This window comes from Mercurialis annua, linkage group LG4 (genome assembly GCF_937616625.2).
Source record: "Mercurialis annua linkage group LG4, ddMerAnnu1.2, whole genome shotgun sequence".
Taxonomy (NCBI): Eukaryota; Viridiplantae; Streptophyta; class Magnoliopsida; order Malpighiales; family Euphorbiaceae; genus Mercurialis; species Mercurialis annua.
This window is the reverse complement of record NC_065573.1, coordinates 38424017-38436531: the sequence shown is the minus strand read 5'-3', so window position 1 is coordinate 38436531 and position 12515 is coordinate 38424017. Positions and strand designations below refer to the sequence as shown.

The 12515-nt window shown below is 29.8% G+C and overlaps 1 protein-coding gene across 2 annotated transcripts; it reads right to left on the bottom strand.

Annotated features, from left to right (window-relative positions):
- Positions 1-7075: 7075 nt before the first annotated feature.
- LOC126677647 (uncharacterized) lies at positions 7076-12305 on the bottom strand. 2 transcript variants are annotated; one of them, XM_050372371.2, is made up of 12 exons: positions 12058-12305; positions 10856-10974; positions 10660-10766; positions 10465-10552; positions 9096-10185; positions 8939-8993; positions 8697-8778; positions 8442-8522; positions 8002-8106; positions 7860-7909; positions 7566-7683; positions 7076-7349 (listed from the first exon to the last, which is right to left on the bottom strand). In XM_050372371.2, exons 1-12 carry the CDS (start codon positions 12248-12250, stop codon positions 7260-7262), a joined length of 2178 nt encoding a protein of 725 aa, XP_050228328.1. In that variant the 5' UTR covers positions 12251-12305; the 3' UTR covers positions 7076-7259. The 2 variants fall into 2 exon arrangements, with proteins under 2 accessions (XP_050228328.1, XP_050228329.1); XM_050372372.2 differs by lacking the exons at positions 7076-7349; positions 7566-7683; positions 7860-7909; positions 8002-8106 and having other exon boundaries at positions 8476-8557.
- Between the last annotated feature and the right edge of the window lie 210 nt (positions 12306-12515).

Below are 12515 nucleotides of genomic sequence, written 5' to 3'. Positions count from 1 at the left end.
AAGTAATTCATAATTTCTATATAAAATTACAGTCCTATCACAAATTTTGCAACGAAAAAAAAAGAGACGGTAAATGAAATTATAAACTTTAAAAAGACATGATAGAAATAGAAAGATTATAGATTATGGTCTAATCATTTAAAATATCTCACCTTTTTCCGTTTATTTTACAAACTTTCAAAATCATCACTTTATCTTATTTTCCAATTCCAGTTTCAATTATGCCTATTTTTCAATTAGAGTTTTCTCAATAAAAAATTAAACATGTCATTCATATTTGGCACGTAGTTTATATAAACTCTTAATATTTAAAAAAGTATCAAAAGATGAGATTTTGTATCAAATATAAAGGACATATTTGAACTTTTTTTAAATAGAAAAATTCCAATTTTCTAGAAAATTAATACAAAAAATGAAAATGAAAATTTATGGTAAAATTATGATTATGAAGTTTGGGATAAAAATGAAAAACGTCAAAAAGCGAAATATTTTTGAATTATTAAATCTAAATTCACTTATAATTATTTCTATTCTATCTAAAATTTCATATCAAAATAAATATTTTTATCTTTAATATCTTTGCGTTTGTGTTCTACTTGCTCTGAAAATATATGAAAATGAATTAAACATGATTTATTTAACAGAGTTGTGGACTAAATTATTAAAATAATAAAATTAGATTTATATGAGTCTAATTTATAAATTCAAAGATGTCAATGAATCTTCTGTACCTGGCAGTGACTAGCTAGTTGAAGTTTTGCTGACATTTAGAAAAAGATAAATGTGATATTGGATGTGCAAAAATGAACTTTTTAGGGTAAAAGGTATCCATCTATTGCTTGCTGCCAAGTATCTTTCTAAACCCTAAAACAATATGCTATTTATCTTTTACTTCTATACTTGTCTCGCATCATTCTTTGTACCCAATAACCTATAATCATATACATATTCCTTTGAACTACTTATTTTATTTATTTAACTTTCTACATTTTTAATCATTTTTAACATGGAGAGTTTAATTTATCCATTATGAGGTTGTTGATTTCTTCCTCTTAAGGCTATGTATGAATAGGGCAAAATACGAATAGAAAAATATTAAACTAAAGAAAAAATATTTAAATTTTAATTATTTTGTCCTTATTTAGCTAAATGAAGGTAATAAAATAATTAATTCTTCACCATGGCTCAAAAAAAATATAATTTTCCCCTTTTTTTATAAGAATAATGAATTTCAGTTCTAAGAAAAGCAAATAACTTTATTTTATCACTAGTTAAAAGAAAGTGATGAAAAATATTGTTTTCCAACTTATGAAATTCATTTATGAAGTAAGAATTCTATCTAAAGTAAATTTTATGCATTTTTAGATTTTGTGTTCGCTTGGTTCAACTATAGTGCAGTTAATAGTAAATATTTAATTGTGCAAAATTGATAAACTTTTTGTCTTTAAGTTAAATTTTGATATAATTTACTATAATTAAAAAAATGTATAATATATAATTACTTGATAATAATTGGATGTTTATATTTTAAAATAAATAATATCTATTAATTTAGGATAAAAGTTGATAGTTAGTCTATAAATATAAAAAAATGCAATGTATAAAATAATAGCATAAACTATACATATAGTGGAGTTTCATATATTTTGTTCAAAATAAAAACAAATCCATTTTTTCTTATTACATAGAGAAGTGTTTGTGGAAGAAATCAAACTCACGGTCCTAATAAAATATTTATTTAAGCTATATCTGCATTAGAATAAAAAAATGAATAAAAAAATAGATAAAATGGAGCAAAATGAATTAAAAAATAAGCAAAGTAGAAAGAGTGATAAATAGACAAAGAAGAAAAAGATAGAAACAAGATACAAAGCCATTCATTTAAGAAAGTCGGCTAGAAGGTTGAGCTGTCAGTGTTTAGCCTCCATTGCTGCTGCTTTCCTTTCTCTATTTTTATTTTATTCCTTTAATAATTAGCCGTATTTTTAAAATGAACCAGTGATTAACCGGTTCAACCGGTTTCATAGAGAAGCTTAACCATCAAATAAATCATTTGTCCGTTACAGATTATGCATCTATACAAAAAAAACTTTTCCCAAAAGGTCCCAAACCGATCGAGTTCATAGAATTTTATATATGGATAATATTATTATCTTTGTAATCTTTTGAAAAATGTAATGTAATTTTATAATTTTTACAGGATCTGTATATAATTTTTTTTCTTCTAAATGAACATAATTTTTCATAATAAATATTAATAAAATTCAATTATTCAGTTAATTAGAATAAACAACTAAACCAAACCATAATTTAGATTCGGTTACAATGTGGATTTATATAATTTTTGGTTACGATTCAATTAATTTTTTTAGTTATGGTTAATAAGTTTAGTTTGGGGAACGCACCGGCCGAATCACAACCTTATTCATGTAGTAAATAAAAATTCAAATAAATTTAATAGTTTAATACTTAAGTTTTAATTTTTTACAATCATTTATACTTTTAAAGAGGTTGATTTGTAATTTTTAGTATTTAGATAAAAAAATCAAGCTAGTCTGATCTCTAAATTGAGATCAAACTAGTTAAAAAGGTCAATCTGGTTCGATTTTTATAAAATATTTAATTAATAAATGAAGTCTAGAAGAAATTGTAAGAACCCTATTATTAATATTTTTGTTATTTATTTTTGAAGTGATGAAGAGGGTTAGATGTTAAGACACAAATGACTAATCACCAAATTTATATATATTTGTGTTGGTGTAGAAGTTGTTGGGGTCCATTAGTTTGCTATAGTTAACAACTTGAAGATCATGACCTTTATGATGGGATTATTTCAACCCTTTGATCAGTCACATCCACATTAATACTAATCAACTGCTATGAAAACTTCTTTTTTGCATGCATATTTTTTATTATTGTTATAGTGAAAATTATGTATGAACTTGAAAAATTTAAATTTAATCAATACATTTCTATCACTAAATTAAATCAAGAAAATTTATTAGCATCTATAATTTCTTAATGAATATTTGTGTACCCACATTTATTTTAGTATGTTATCTTCTTGTGTTTCTATAGAACTATATTAATTAGGGTGTAGCTGAAGATTTGAAGTGATGTCTATTTGATGTGCCTCTAATTAATTTTGTGAATCCAATTATATGAGATTAAATGAAAAATAAAGTAAGGAAATATTTTTTTAATAATTATTTACGAAATTGAAAATTCATCATGTTTTTCTCATATCAACAGAAAAAATGATTATGGGTAGATATAGATAATTAAGATAATCATTAAATAAGTAATCAAGTCTACCTTGTGAATCTCTTTTTTTAAGATACATGCACACGGCAAACTATTGAGTTCTTTTTGGTTTAATTGTCTAAATTTATTTTATTATTTTAACTTTTTTTGTTTATAATTAAATTTTTAAAAACTTCAATATTAATTTATTTTTTATTTTTTGAATTTAATGAAAGCCATTTGTTTAAATTCGAGTAGAAAAAATGTTTAAATATATTCTTTCTATTATTCCATACAATTCTAGTTTGTCTTTTACTATCAACAATTTCAAATAAAAATATTATGAAGAGTATTTTTCATTTCAATTTAAACAAATTGCTGTTTTTTTGTAACTAAAAATTAAAATTTTCAAAAAAATAGACCATAAATGAAAAAATTATGAAGCATGATCGAGCTTTTTTTGTTTTAAGAATAACAATGGAGTTATCTTTTTGACAATACTAGAATTCACTTATATATTATGAATTATTATTATTATTTTTGAATTTAAGCCAAAAATCAGCACACCTCAGGCAAACTTATCATCTATGTCATACTACTATTTTGGTATAATATGATATAATTACTACAATCCAACCTCAAGGTAATAATAGTAGTCATATCATATAATACCAAAATAGTAGTAAGACATATATAATAAGTTTGCCTGAGGTGTGGTGATTTTTAAAATTTTTTAATAATAAAAAAAATCCGTTTTATAGTTTGAAGGGATATTTAAGATAGTGAAATCTACCTCAGGTGGTTAAGGTTCTGCAGTGCATTTTAAACACTCGATTTCAAATTTCAATTGAATCGGCAATATTTGAGGATGTTTAAAATCTGAAAATCAAACTACTAGCAACTAACTGCTTGTAATTAAATGGATCTTTGACGGATTTGTTCCTTCGAGACTGAAGAAATTCTAATTTTGTGTCTGTTTGAAAAATAATGCCAATTTTGTTTCTGGACCCACCTAATTGGTATTCTAAAATTTGTAGTTTCCATTATGTGTATTGAGAGCAAGGAAAATTGTAATAATAAAAACAATAATAAATGAGTAATTTTTTTTTTTGATAAATATAGTTTTTTTTTTATATAAATAAATGAGTAATTTCCAAGAAAAATTAGACAAGGAAAAAAAAAGGATTGGGATTCCCTCAAGTTCATTTTCAACTTGAGGGGGTCATGTTCAGATCTACACCGTTTATTATAAAATAAACGGTGTAGATCAAAAAGATACAATTTTAATTAAATTAATCTACGCCGTTCATTTTATAATGAACGGTGTAGATTTAAACATGACCCCCTCAAGTTGAAAATGAACTTGAGGGAATCCCAATCCAAAAAAGAAAGGTCCCCCACAGCTGTAGGTTTGTCCTCTTTTCCCAAACCTAAATATTAAACAGCCTAAGCGGTGGTCCCAATACTAGATTTTTCCAAAAAAAAATCCTTTCTTTAGTAAAATCGAATTAAATATAAATTACAAAAAAAGTGGTCCCAAACAAAAAACACACAGAGAAAATGTAGAAATATATGACTAAGATAAGTCACTTTCAACAACTTCTTTTCTTCTTCTTTTTCGAGTAATATTTTCTTTTTCCTATTTCTTTGCTTTAATTCCATTATATCTTATGTTCAACATCCCTAACACACTGTATACTACGCTTCTTTTTTTTGGTACAGGTACATGAGGTGTCCTGAACGGGTCTCAACTATGAGACGGCACCTTTAAACCTTCCACATTCAGACTAATCCCCACTCGAACCGGGTAGGTCTCTTGCAGGAGGCAAAGCTCTGGCCCCAAGTTTTAAACGGCTGCATACATGAGTACGGTTCGAACCCGCGACCTCACTTAACCTAGAAGAATGTCTTACCAACTCATCTACGCTTTGGGATTTGTATACTACGCTTTTAGTCTTAATTAATCTACTAACCACTCTTGCAAAGCTACAAACTATTATTAGGAGATAAAAAGGATAAATAATTACATGAATTCAGCGTAATTTTTTCCGCCTAATGATACAATACTCTAGAATCTAGAATGTAATGGTCAAATATTTACTTTTAGTGACCAAATGAATTCAAACATATAATGAAAATTTCAATTATATTCAAAATTTTCAATTATATCAATTATAGCCTAGGAGGCACGGACATGGAAACAGAAAACCGGAACACTTGGACATGTACACAGGCGAACGGTATTATTTTAAAAAGAAATTGAGTAGAAAATGAAATTTCGAGTCCGAAACGTCAAGTGTATGAAACGTTTCCGAAACAGGATACTTGATTGAATGGAGTGTCTCTGGTATCTATATTATAGCTAATTTTAATGTATTTTATTTCAATTGTAACCAATTGAAACAAATAAATACAAACATTTGAATGAAATTGGCTACAATTGAAATTAAATAAAGCAAAAAATTGAATATAATTAATACGACTACTATAATTAAAATTCTCGCTGAACACAATTTATTCTGTCATGATAAATGTTACTACCACCTATAGACCGTAGAAAATTTGATAATTATAACAAAAAGAAAACGTAAATAAACTATATCATCACAATAACATGAGAAAGAAAAAGAAGAGTACTTGCAATGGGGCAAAGGTCGCCCCAACCCCACCCCCACCACCTAGCACATTATATTGAATTAATTTGATAGATGGATGGAGTAATGTTAAAACTTATATTTTCCTATAATTCATAAAATTTTATATTATATTCTCAAATAAATGCTAAGTAAATAAGTATAATTCTAATTGATTATCATTTTTAAAAATCATTACCAATAATATATTTATGAAATTATATGTATTCCTATAATGATATAAAAAAAGAATCTATATTGTCGCTGAATTTATTTATCATATTGCTCTAATATTAAATATTATATGACAATAAAATGGATTAGAGGTATTAGAAAAAAGGTAAAAAGATATTATTAAATTTTTTATGTATATATATTATAGAATGGAATACACATAGATTAATAGAATTACTTTTAAAAAATTGGTAATCTCAATCATATATTTTTGTAAGTGCAAATTCGTAAATTATTGCTATGATTCAAGAAAACTCTCTTATTATATGAGAACAGTTTGACATGAAATGACACCATGAAGACAAAACAAAATATTGATTTGAAGTCACTACTCATATTATTGCATTGCATGTTTCACATTCTTGTGGGTATATCCTAAACTCACTACAGCAATCCACGTCATCAAAATGCTCTTTTTGATATATAAAATTTGGAATTACATGATGAATTAAGGTTCCGGCTTTCTTGCCAGTCAAAATCATCTTTATGATTTTGATTGATTTTAGGTTTTAATAAAACGAAAAAAAGACAGAAAAAAAACACTATCAAGAAGTAAAAGATAATGCCGAAAGTTTTTCAAAGGTGCATAATAAAACTTTATAGATACGGACTTTGCAGGAAAAATCATTCACGCTCAACATGTTCACTAATTTAATGCTCCCTTCAACATTAAACCCCCAACTCCCCCGTAAGCCACATCAACATCGCCAGAAAATAACATCCTATGACTTGTCAAGCATGCCATTTATGCATATAGCCTTAGCAGATTATCGGTTCGATTAAAATCAATTGATTTAACCAAAGCCAAATTGGTTGAATAATTTTATTAAATTTAACCAAATTAGCCAGAATCTTAAAAATGCAAAACCAAAACGACCAAATTAACCTATTAATTCTGTTAATTCCATTAAACCAATAAAAATATAAAGAACGGGAGTTGGGGATTTAATGTTGAACAGTTTACCGAGGTAAAGATAAAAAGGAATTTTTTGGACTGTCAAAGGTCTAACAAAATGGTACTAAAAACTTTATACAATGGGGAACTTTTGATTTAAAATCAAGTGTAGGGTTACCTTAGTTTATTAAGGTCATGGACAAAAAGGAAGCCAAGTTACAAAATCATTTACAGTGCAGATTTGAATGCACGGCTCACATCACAATACACTTGTCTTTTGATTTTGATTCAGTCCTGGACGATGAAGTTGAAGAAGATGATGATTTTCCACTGCTTCTTGGCACCTGTCAAAAGAAATTGTATTTTACATAATAAGAAAAATAAAAGATATTCCAATAATGTTCAAGCACATATTGACATATCGATATATATTTTCTTTTAACAAGACAAAACTCAAGTTAAACTGTATATTAATACCGATTAAAATAATCAAGAGAAGCAAGTTAGCTTATCTCGAGCAGCAAAGATCCAAATGTAATGCGATATATGTAACAGCCTACCTGGGGACCTGTAACCATTCTTGAACTGCCACTAGTGGGTTGCTGTACATTCGAGTGTTGTGGCTGCTGTTGCTCAAACTCCTGTTGTTGTAAAGCTATTGCTAGTTGCAGATCGGAGCTGCCACGACATGTATTCGTATATGTAAATCTTAAAACTTAAGGGGTCAAAACACATAAAGAAAATAAAAAAGCTACATGCAGAGACCATTAAAAATGAGTGGTTTTTTTGTAATATGCGGTTTCCAGCAAAATGCTAAGTATATGCATCAGAAAGAAGAAAATCAGAGCAATTACTTTATATCCAAACCAGCTTGTGATGCATTGTCAATGCTGGCAATATAATCCTGAGCAACAGAAATTTCAATGAGATTACTAAATGCAGTTGAGGAAAAATATAGGCGGTTCTAAAAATGCTGCACCCAAATAAAACACGTACAGCAGTATTTGCCATGGCATTGCTCTCGTCCCATGTATCATTCGCATGATTTTCAACCTTGAATTCTTTAAAGTTGCCTGTCATGAACAATGTATCTCCGTTGACCTATGAAAAAGAAGAAGTTATAAGCTTCAAAAAATGCTGTCTAAAACAAATGATCTGATGAATAATCTTTAGGGAATAATATATGTAAAACAATAAAATGATGTGTGCTTATCCGTCTACTGCGCACAACATAAAATGAATTGTGAGAATAATGCAGCAGTTGCAATTTAAAATAAGAGATGAAAGAACTATTAGTGTAAATTACAATTTCGGTTAAGAACTACATTAATTTACTTTATTTTCTTATTTAACATTTGCAGAACAAAGATAGTCATTTGCACCGGCATTAATGATATTTCCATCGACAAGAAAATACTAGAAATAGACAACTTTACCTCATTAAGTTTCTCCCAGACCAAATCAGGCTGATTCAGGTAACCTTGGTCTGTAGCTAAAAGATAAAGTTCACCATCATACTGCAAAAGAGCTGAGCTTAAAATATACTGGATGACTGTTTAAAAGAGCAGAAAATAGAAATCAAATGACTCGATATCTTCTTCAAATTGGATAAATAACAACAATTGCTGGCAAGTCAGATCCAACAATGCTGGCAATTATACTGCAAAAGCACATTCTCGCTCATAACTAACCTTAAACATGGTGCTGAAGTGATTGTTACGGAAAAAAACACAAAGTTCACGTTCTTTAAGCCCATCTTGTAAGCAAAACAGACTGCATAAAGAACAATTCAAATGATTAAACATTTATACGGTCTAAAAGAGAGCTAAAACCAACTAGGTTATGAGATTCCTCCGCCCAGCAAAAAGAAGAGAACAAACGGGACAACAAAATGAATATAGACATTCTACAGTGAATTAGTGGCTCAACATACCCATAAAAGGTCAACTGACTAGCATTGTTCTTAAGAAAGTTCCTTATAAGCTCCCCTGTTATGAAAGTCAAGAATGTATCAATCAAACATAAAGTAAAAAAATGCATAGTAAAATCTATGAGGAGCAATGGACACAATTTCACGACATGAAAATCACCTTGCTGCGGAGTGATTTCATCATTTGACCTGAAATTTTTATCAGCCTGTTCTGCAAGAATGACCTCACCTTCGTACATAGGCTCTCGGTCTTCATAAATTGCAGTTCCTGAATCTAAAATACATTCCTCTCCTTCATAAATGGGCTCACTGCCGTCAACACTTGAAGTAAATGCATCGGGCACATCTAAATTATGCATTCTGCCACTAGACGAATTTGAATCTGGCGTTGGCGCATATAAATCTATTACTTCTGCTTGGTCATGCCCACTTGAAAAAACTGTTGGTTCATGAATATTATTTGTGGAGGATGATGGACTCTGAATCATTTCACCTCCTCGAGAAATACTCGAATAATCTTCATCTGTGGATACAGCATTTTCTCCAACAGAATGGAACATTATGTCCGGCGACGTCTCAGCATTACATATCTTAGTTATGTAATTAGAAGCACTGTGTTCTCCGGATTCCATATATGTTGACAGGTCAGGAAAGTTAATCTGATCAGGCTTTGAGAGAGAACATGCCATTTCCCCAGGACAAGTTCCTAAAGAGTTACTCAGATCAGTCATTGAGGGAGAACATGGCATGTCTCCTGGAAGAGTTTCTAATGATATGAGATCATTATGATCATTGCTCATGGCACTAGCACCATGATCAATTTCAATATGTGTCTTCACCATATCTAGAGATTCGGCAGAGAAAGTCTCATTTGAAATTGTACGTTCATTAAAAGGAGCAGATACAAACCCTTTGCTATCATTAGCTACAAGTGTATCATTTCTAGAAACAAGAGATCCATCCTCTGACAATTTTAAGGCCATCAGTAGCTCTGCTTCTTCTTCTAGGTCCCCTTTTTTAAATGATTGATTATCAGAGACTGAACGCGGAGAATCATCAAAAGATCTAGCTTTAGAAAGACAGGGAGAAGGAACGCCCAGAGTTGCGGTGGTAGCAGCAACAAAATCAACAGAATCTTCCTCAGCATTATTTTTCGTTTCACTATTCATGGCTTGTGTATCAAGGGCTACAAGCTCTCCCGTAATAGCATTATAAGACTTTGACCCAATAGCCTTAGCAGTTTCAAAATCCTAGTACACATAAAGAAAAGACATAACTATCTAAAACAGTAGATCCTAAAGTTAAAAGTAAGAAGGTAAACTTGACATTTAGTAAGAAGGAAAAAGTGTAATTTGGTTTCCTTCAAGCAGTCCATTTCATACGAAGTAAGGCTCTTTGTTTGGAGATATCAATCTTTTTGACAAGAAGATAACACTTCTTTAAATATCCAATAAAGAGAGAACATGCAAACCCAATTGAAAACATGCCTAATAAACCCAAATTATGTTCAAGGACAGCGAAGGACATACTTGGGGATCAATTATCCAACCATGATATAAAGGAATGTCAAGAAGATCAAATATGGCACATTCTCGGGTGAACTCGAAATCATCTATCCTGCAGTACATACATATTTGTTTAGAGCATGAAAGAAACACTAATGTGTGTATGTGGGTGTGTTGTTGAGAAATAAGATAGAAGGGAAGAGAGGGAGAGAGTACAACCTCCTAAACTTTATATTTACATCAATTCCAGTTGCAAGACGTGGAAGCAAATCAATAGCATCTGCAATATTCTGCTGTTGATTTTCAACATAGCCTGCATCCTTATTCTGCGTAACAGTCACAGCAGAGAAATTAACTTAGAACAGCAAAGATAAAATTCCTGATGCATCCAATAAAACAAGTTGTTGATTATTACATTTACATTACTGTTGGAATCAATCAAACGTTCTGCGACCAGCGATAACAGTTTCTCCTGTGAAACTTCAGCTATATCTGGGCTCAAATTTAGGTTGTTCCGCAAAAGAAGAATATTACCTATTCCAAGCATTCATAATAAAACAGAGCCAAAATTCAGAAAACTCCATTCTCTTAGAAAGAGTACACATAGAAAACAATATTTGAATGTTTAACTCTCCATAACTATAGAGTTAATAATGAATTAAGTAGATGAAGAATAAAATAACCAGTACTTCTATAAAATCTAATGAACAATACTCATAATTCATCAAATAACAAAGAATTAAATTGACATTAGATTCAACAGCCACTTCTAACTCACACTAAATTCTAGATAAAACAAAAAAATGTATTGAAATTTAACAAATTTCTGTGTAGCATGTGCAATTTACTTCAAATGACGCTTAACCCTAATACAGAAAACCCTATAAAGCTATATAAGGTTGTAGACAAGAAGTATAACATCAATACCACAAAGGTACAATTATTTTGGCTTTGCTATCACATAAGTATTTGGTACCAAAGAAATTAACCCCAGCAACAAAATGCTGAATTATAATTGCTGTATGTATGTCTACAATTGTGTCATCACTAATGTCACTTCACTTTGCTTCGTTACAAAACACCCTAGAAATCTTGATATCAAAACAACTATTAAGAAGCTATAACATTACCAAATCCATGTGCAAGAATCTCCAATTCCAAACCCTCTCTTAACCTTTGTGATTCATCCAATTAATCCTAATTTTACTAGTCCCTTCAAGACGATAATTTAACAAAATCTCCAAGTTTCAACCATGAACATATGGAAAAATAAAATAACAAATTAAGCTTGACAATAACTTCTTTCTTTAAACCGTAACTAATTGATTGATTCACATTTATTCAATTCCTTTCAATTATAGTATTTACAAAGTCCACAACCAAACCATTTTTAAAGAAGCAAAACCATGCAAGAAAACTGACATGATTCTTTTGCAATAATTCCAATTCAATTATATTATTCAACATTGATTAACTGCTCAATCATTTCATTTCCATTTCCATATATAAATAATCGATTCATTTCTTCATCAATCAAAGCCAAACACATTAAACGAAAAATAATTAAACAAGAAACCCTAACAAAACGACGAAGCAAAAGAGATTAGAAAATTTTACAGATAGCGAGCAGAGGACAAGGTCCATTGTCGTTTTGAAGAACAACCGGCGTTGTACGGCCTAAAAACTGTATCGTTTTAGTTTTATGAAACTCTGTCTCATCCTCTTTCTCCTTCGCCTTATCGTTCTCTGTGGCGGGTTGAGTCGGTTCTGCTTCGGCTAATGTAGAAGAAGAAGGTGAAGCCATTTCCATGGAGAATTTTTATTTTTTTTCTTCTTTGATCGCTGGAAAGCTTATAAACTACGACTCGTTTCTTAGTTTTTGTTAATTAGAGTTTTATTAGGTACGAATTTTCTTAGTTTAATTAGGGTAATTTAATATATCACTTGTATATTATTCAACTGAAGTCAATAAAATTTGAGAAGAAAGTGAGAGTCAGTTTCTTAGCATTTCTCCTTTTGGTGATGGCGACCAAATCCTTTGTTAACACGGTATTATCAATGCCTCATGGCTGTTT

Bases quoted from the DNA above. Each gene is read 5' to 3' on its own strand.
- LOC126677647 (XM_050372371.2), bottom strand. From the start codon at position 12,250: ATGGAAATGGCTTCACCTTCTTCTTCTACATTAGCCGAAGCAGAACCG. The intron at 10,975-12,057 runs GTAAAATTTTCT...TGCTTGGAATAG, and splicing joins TTGTCCTCTGCTCGCTATCT to GTAATATTCTTCTTTTGCGG. The intron at 8,107-8,441 runs GTAAAGTTGTCT...TCTTTTTCATAG, and splicing joins TCTGGGAGAAACTTAATGAG to GTCAACGGAGATACATTGTT.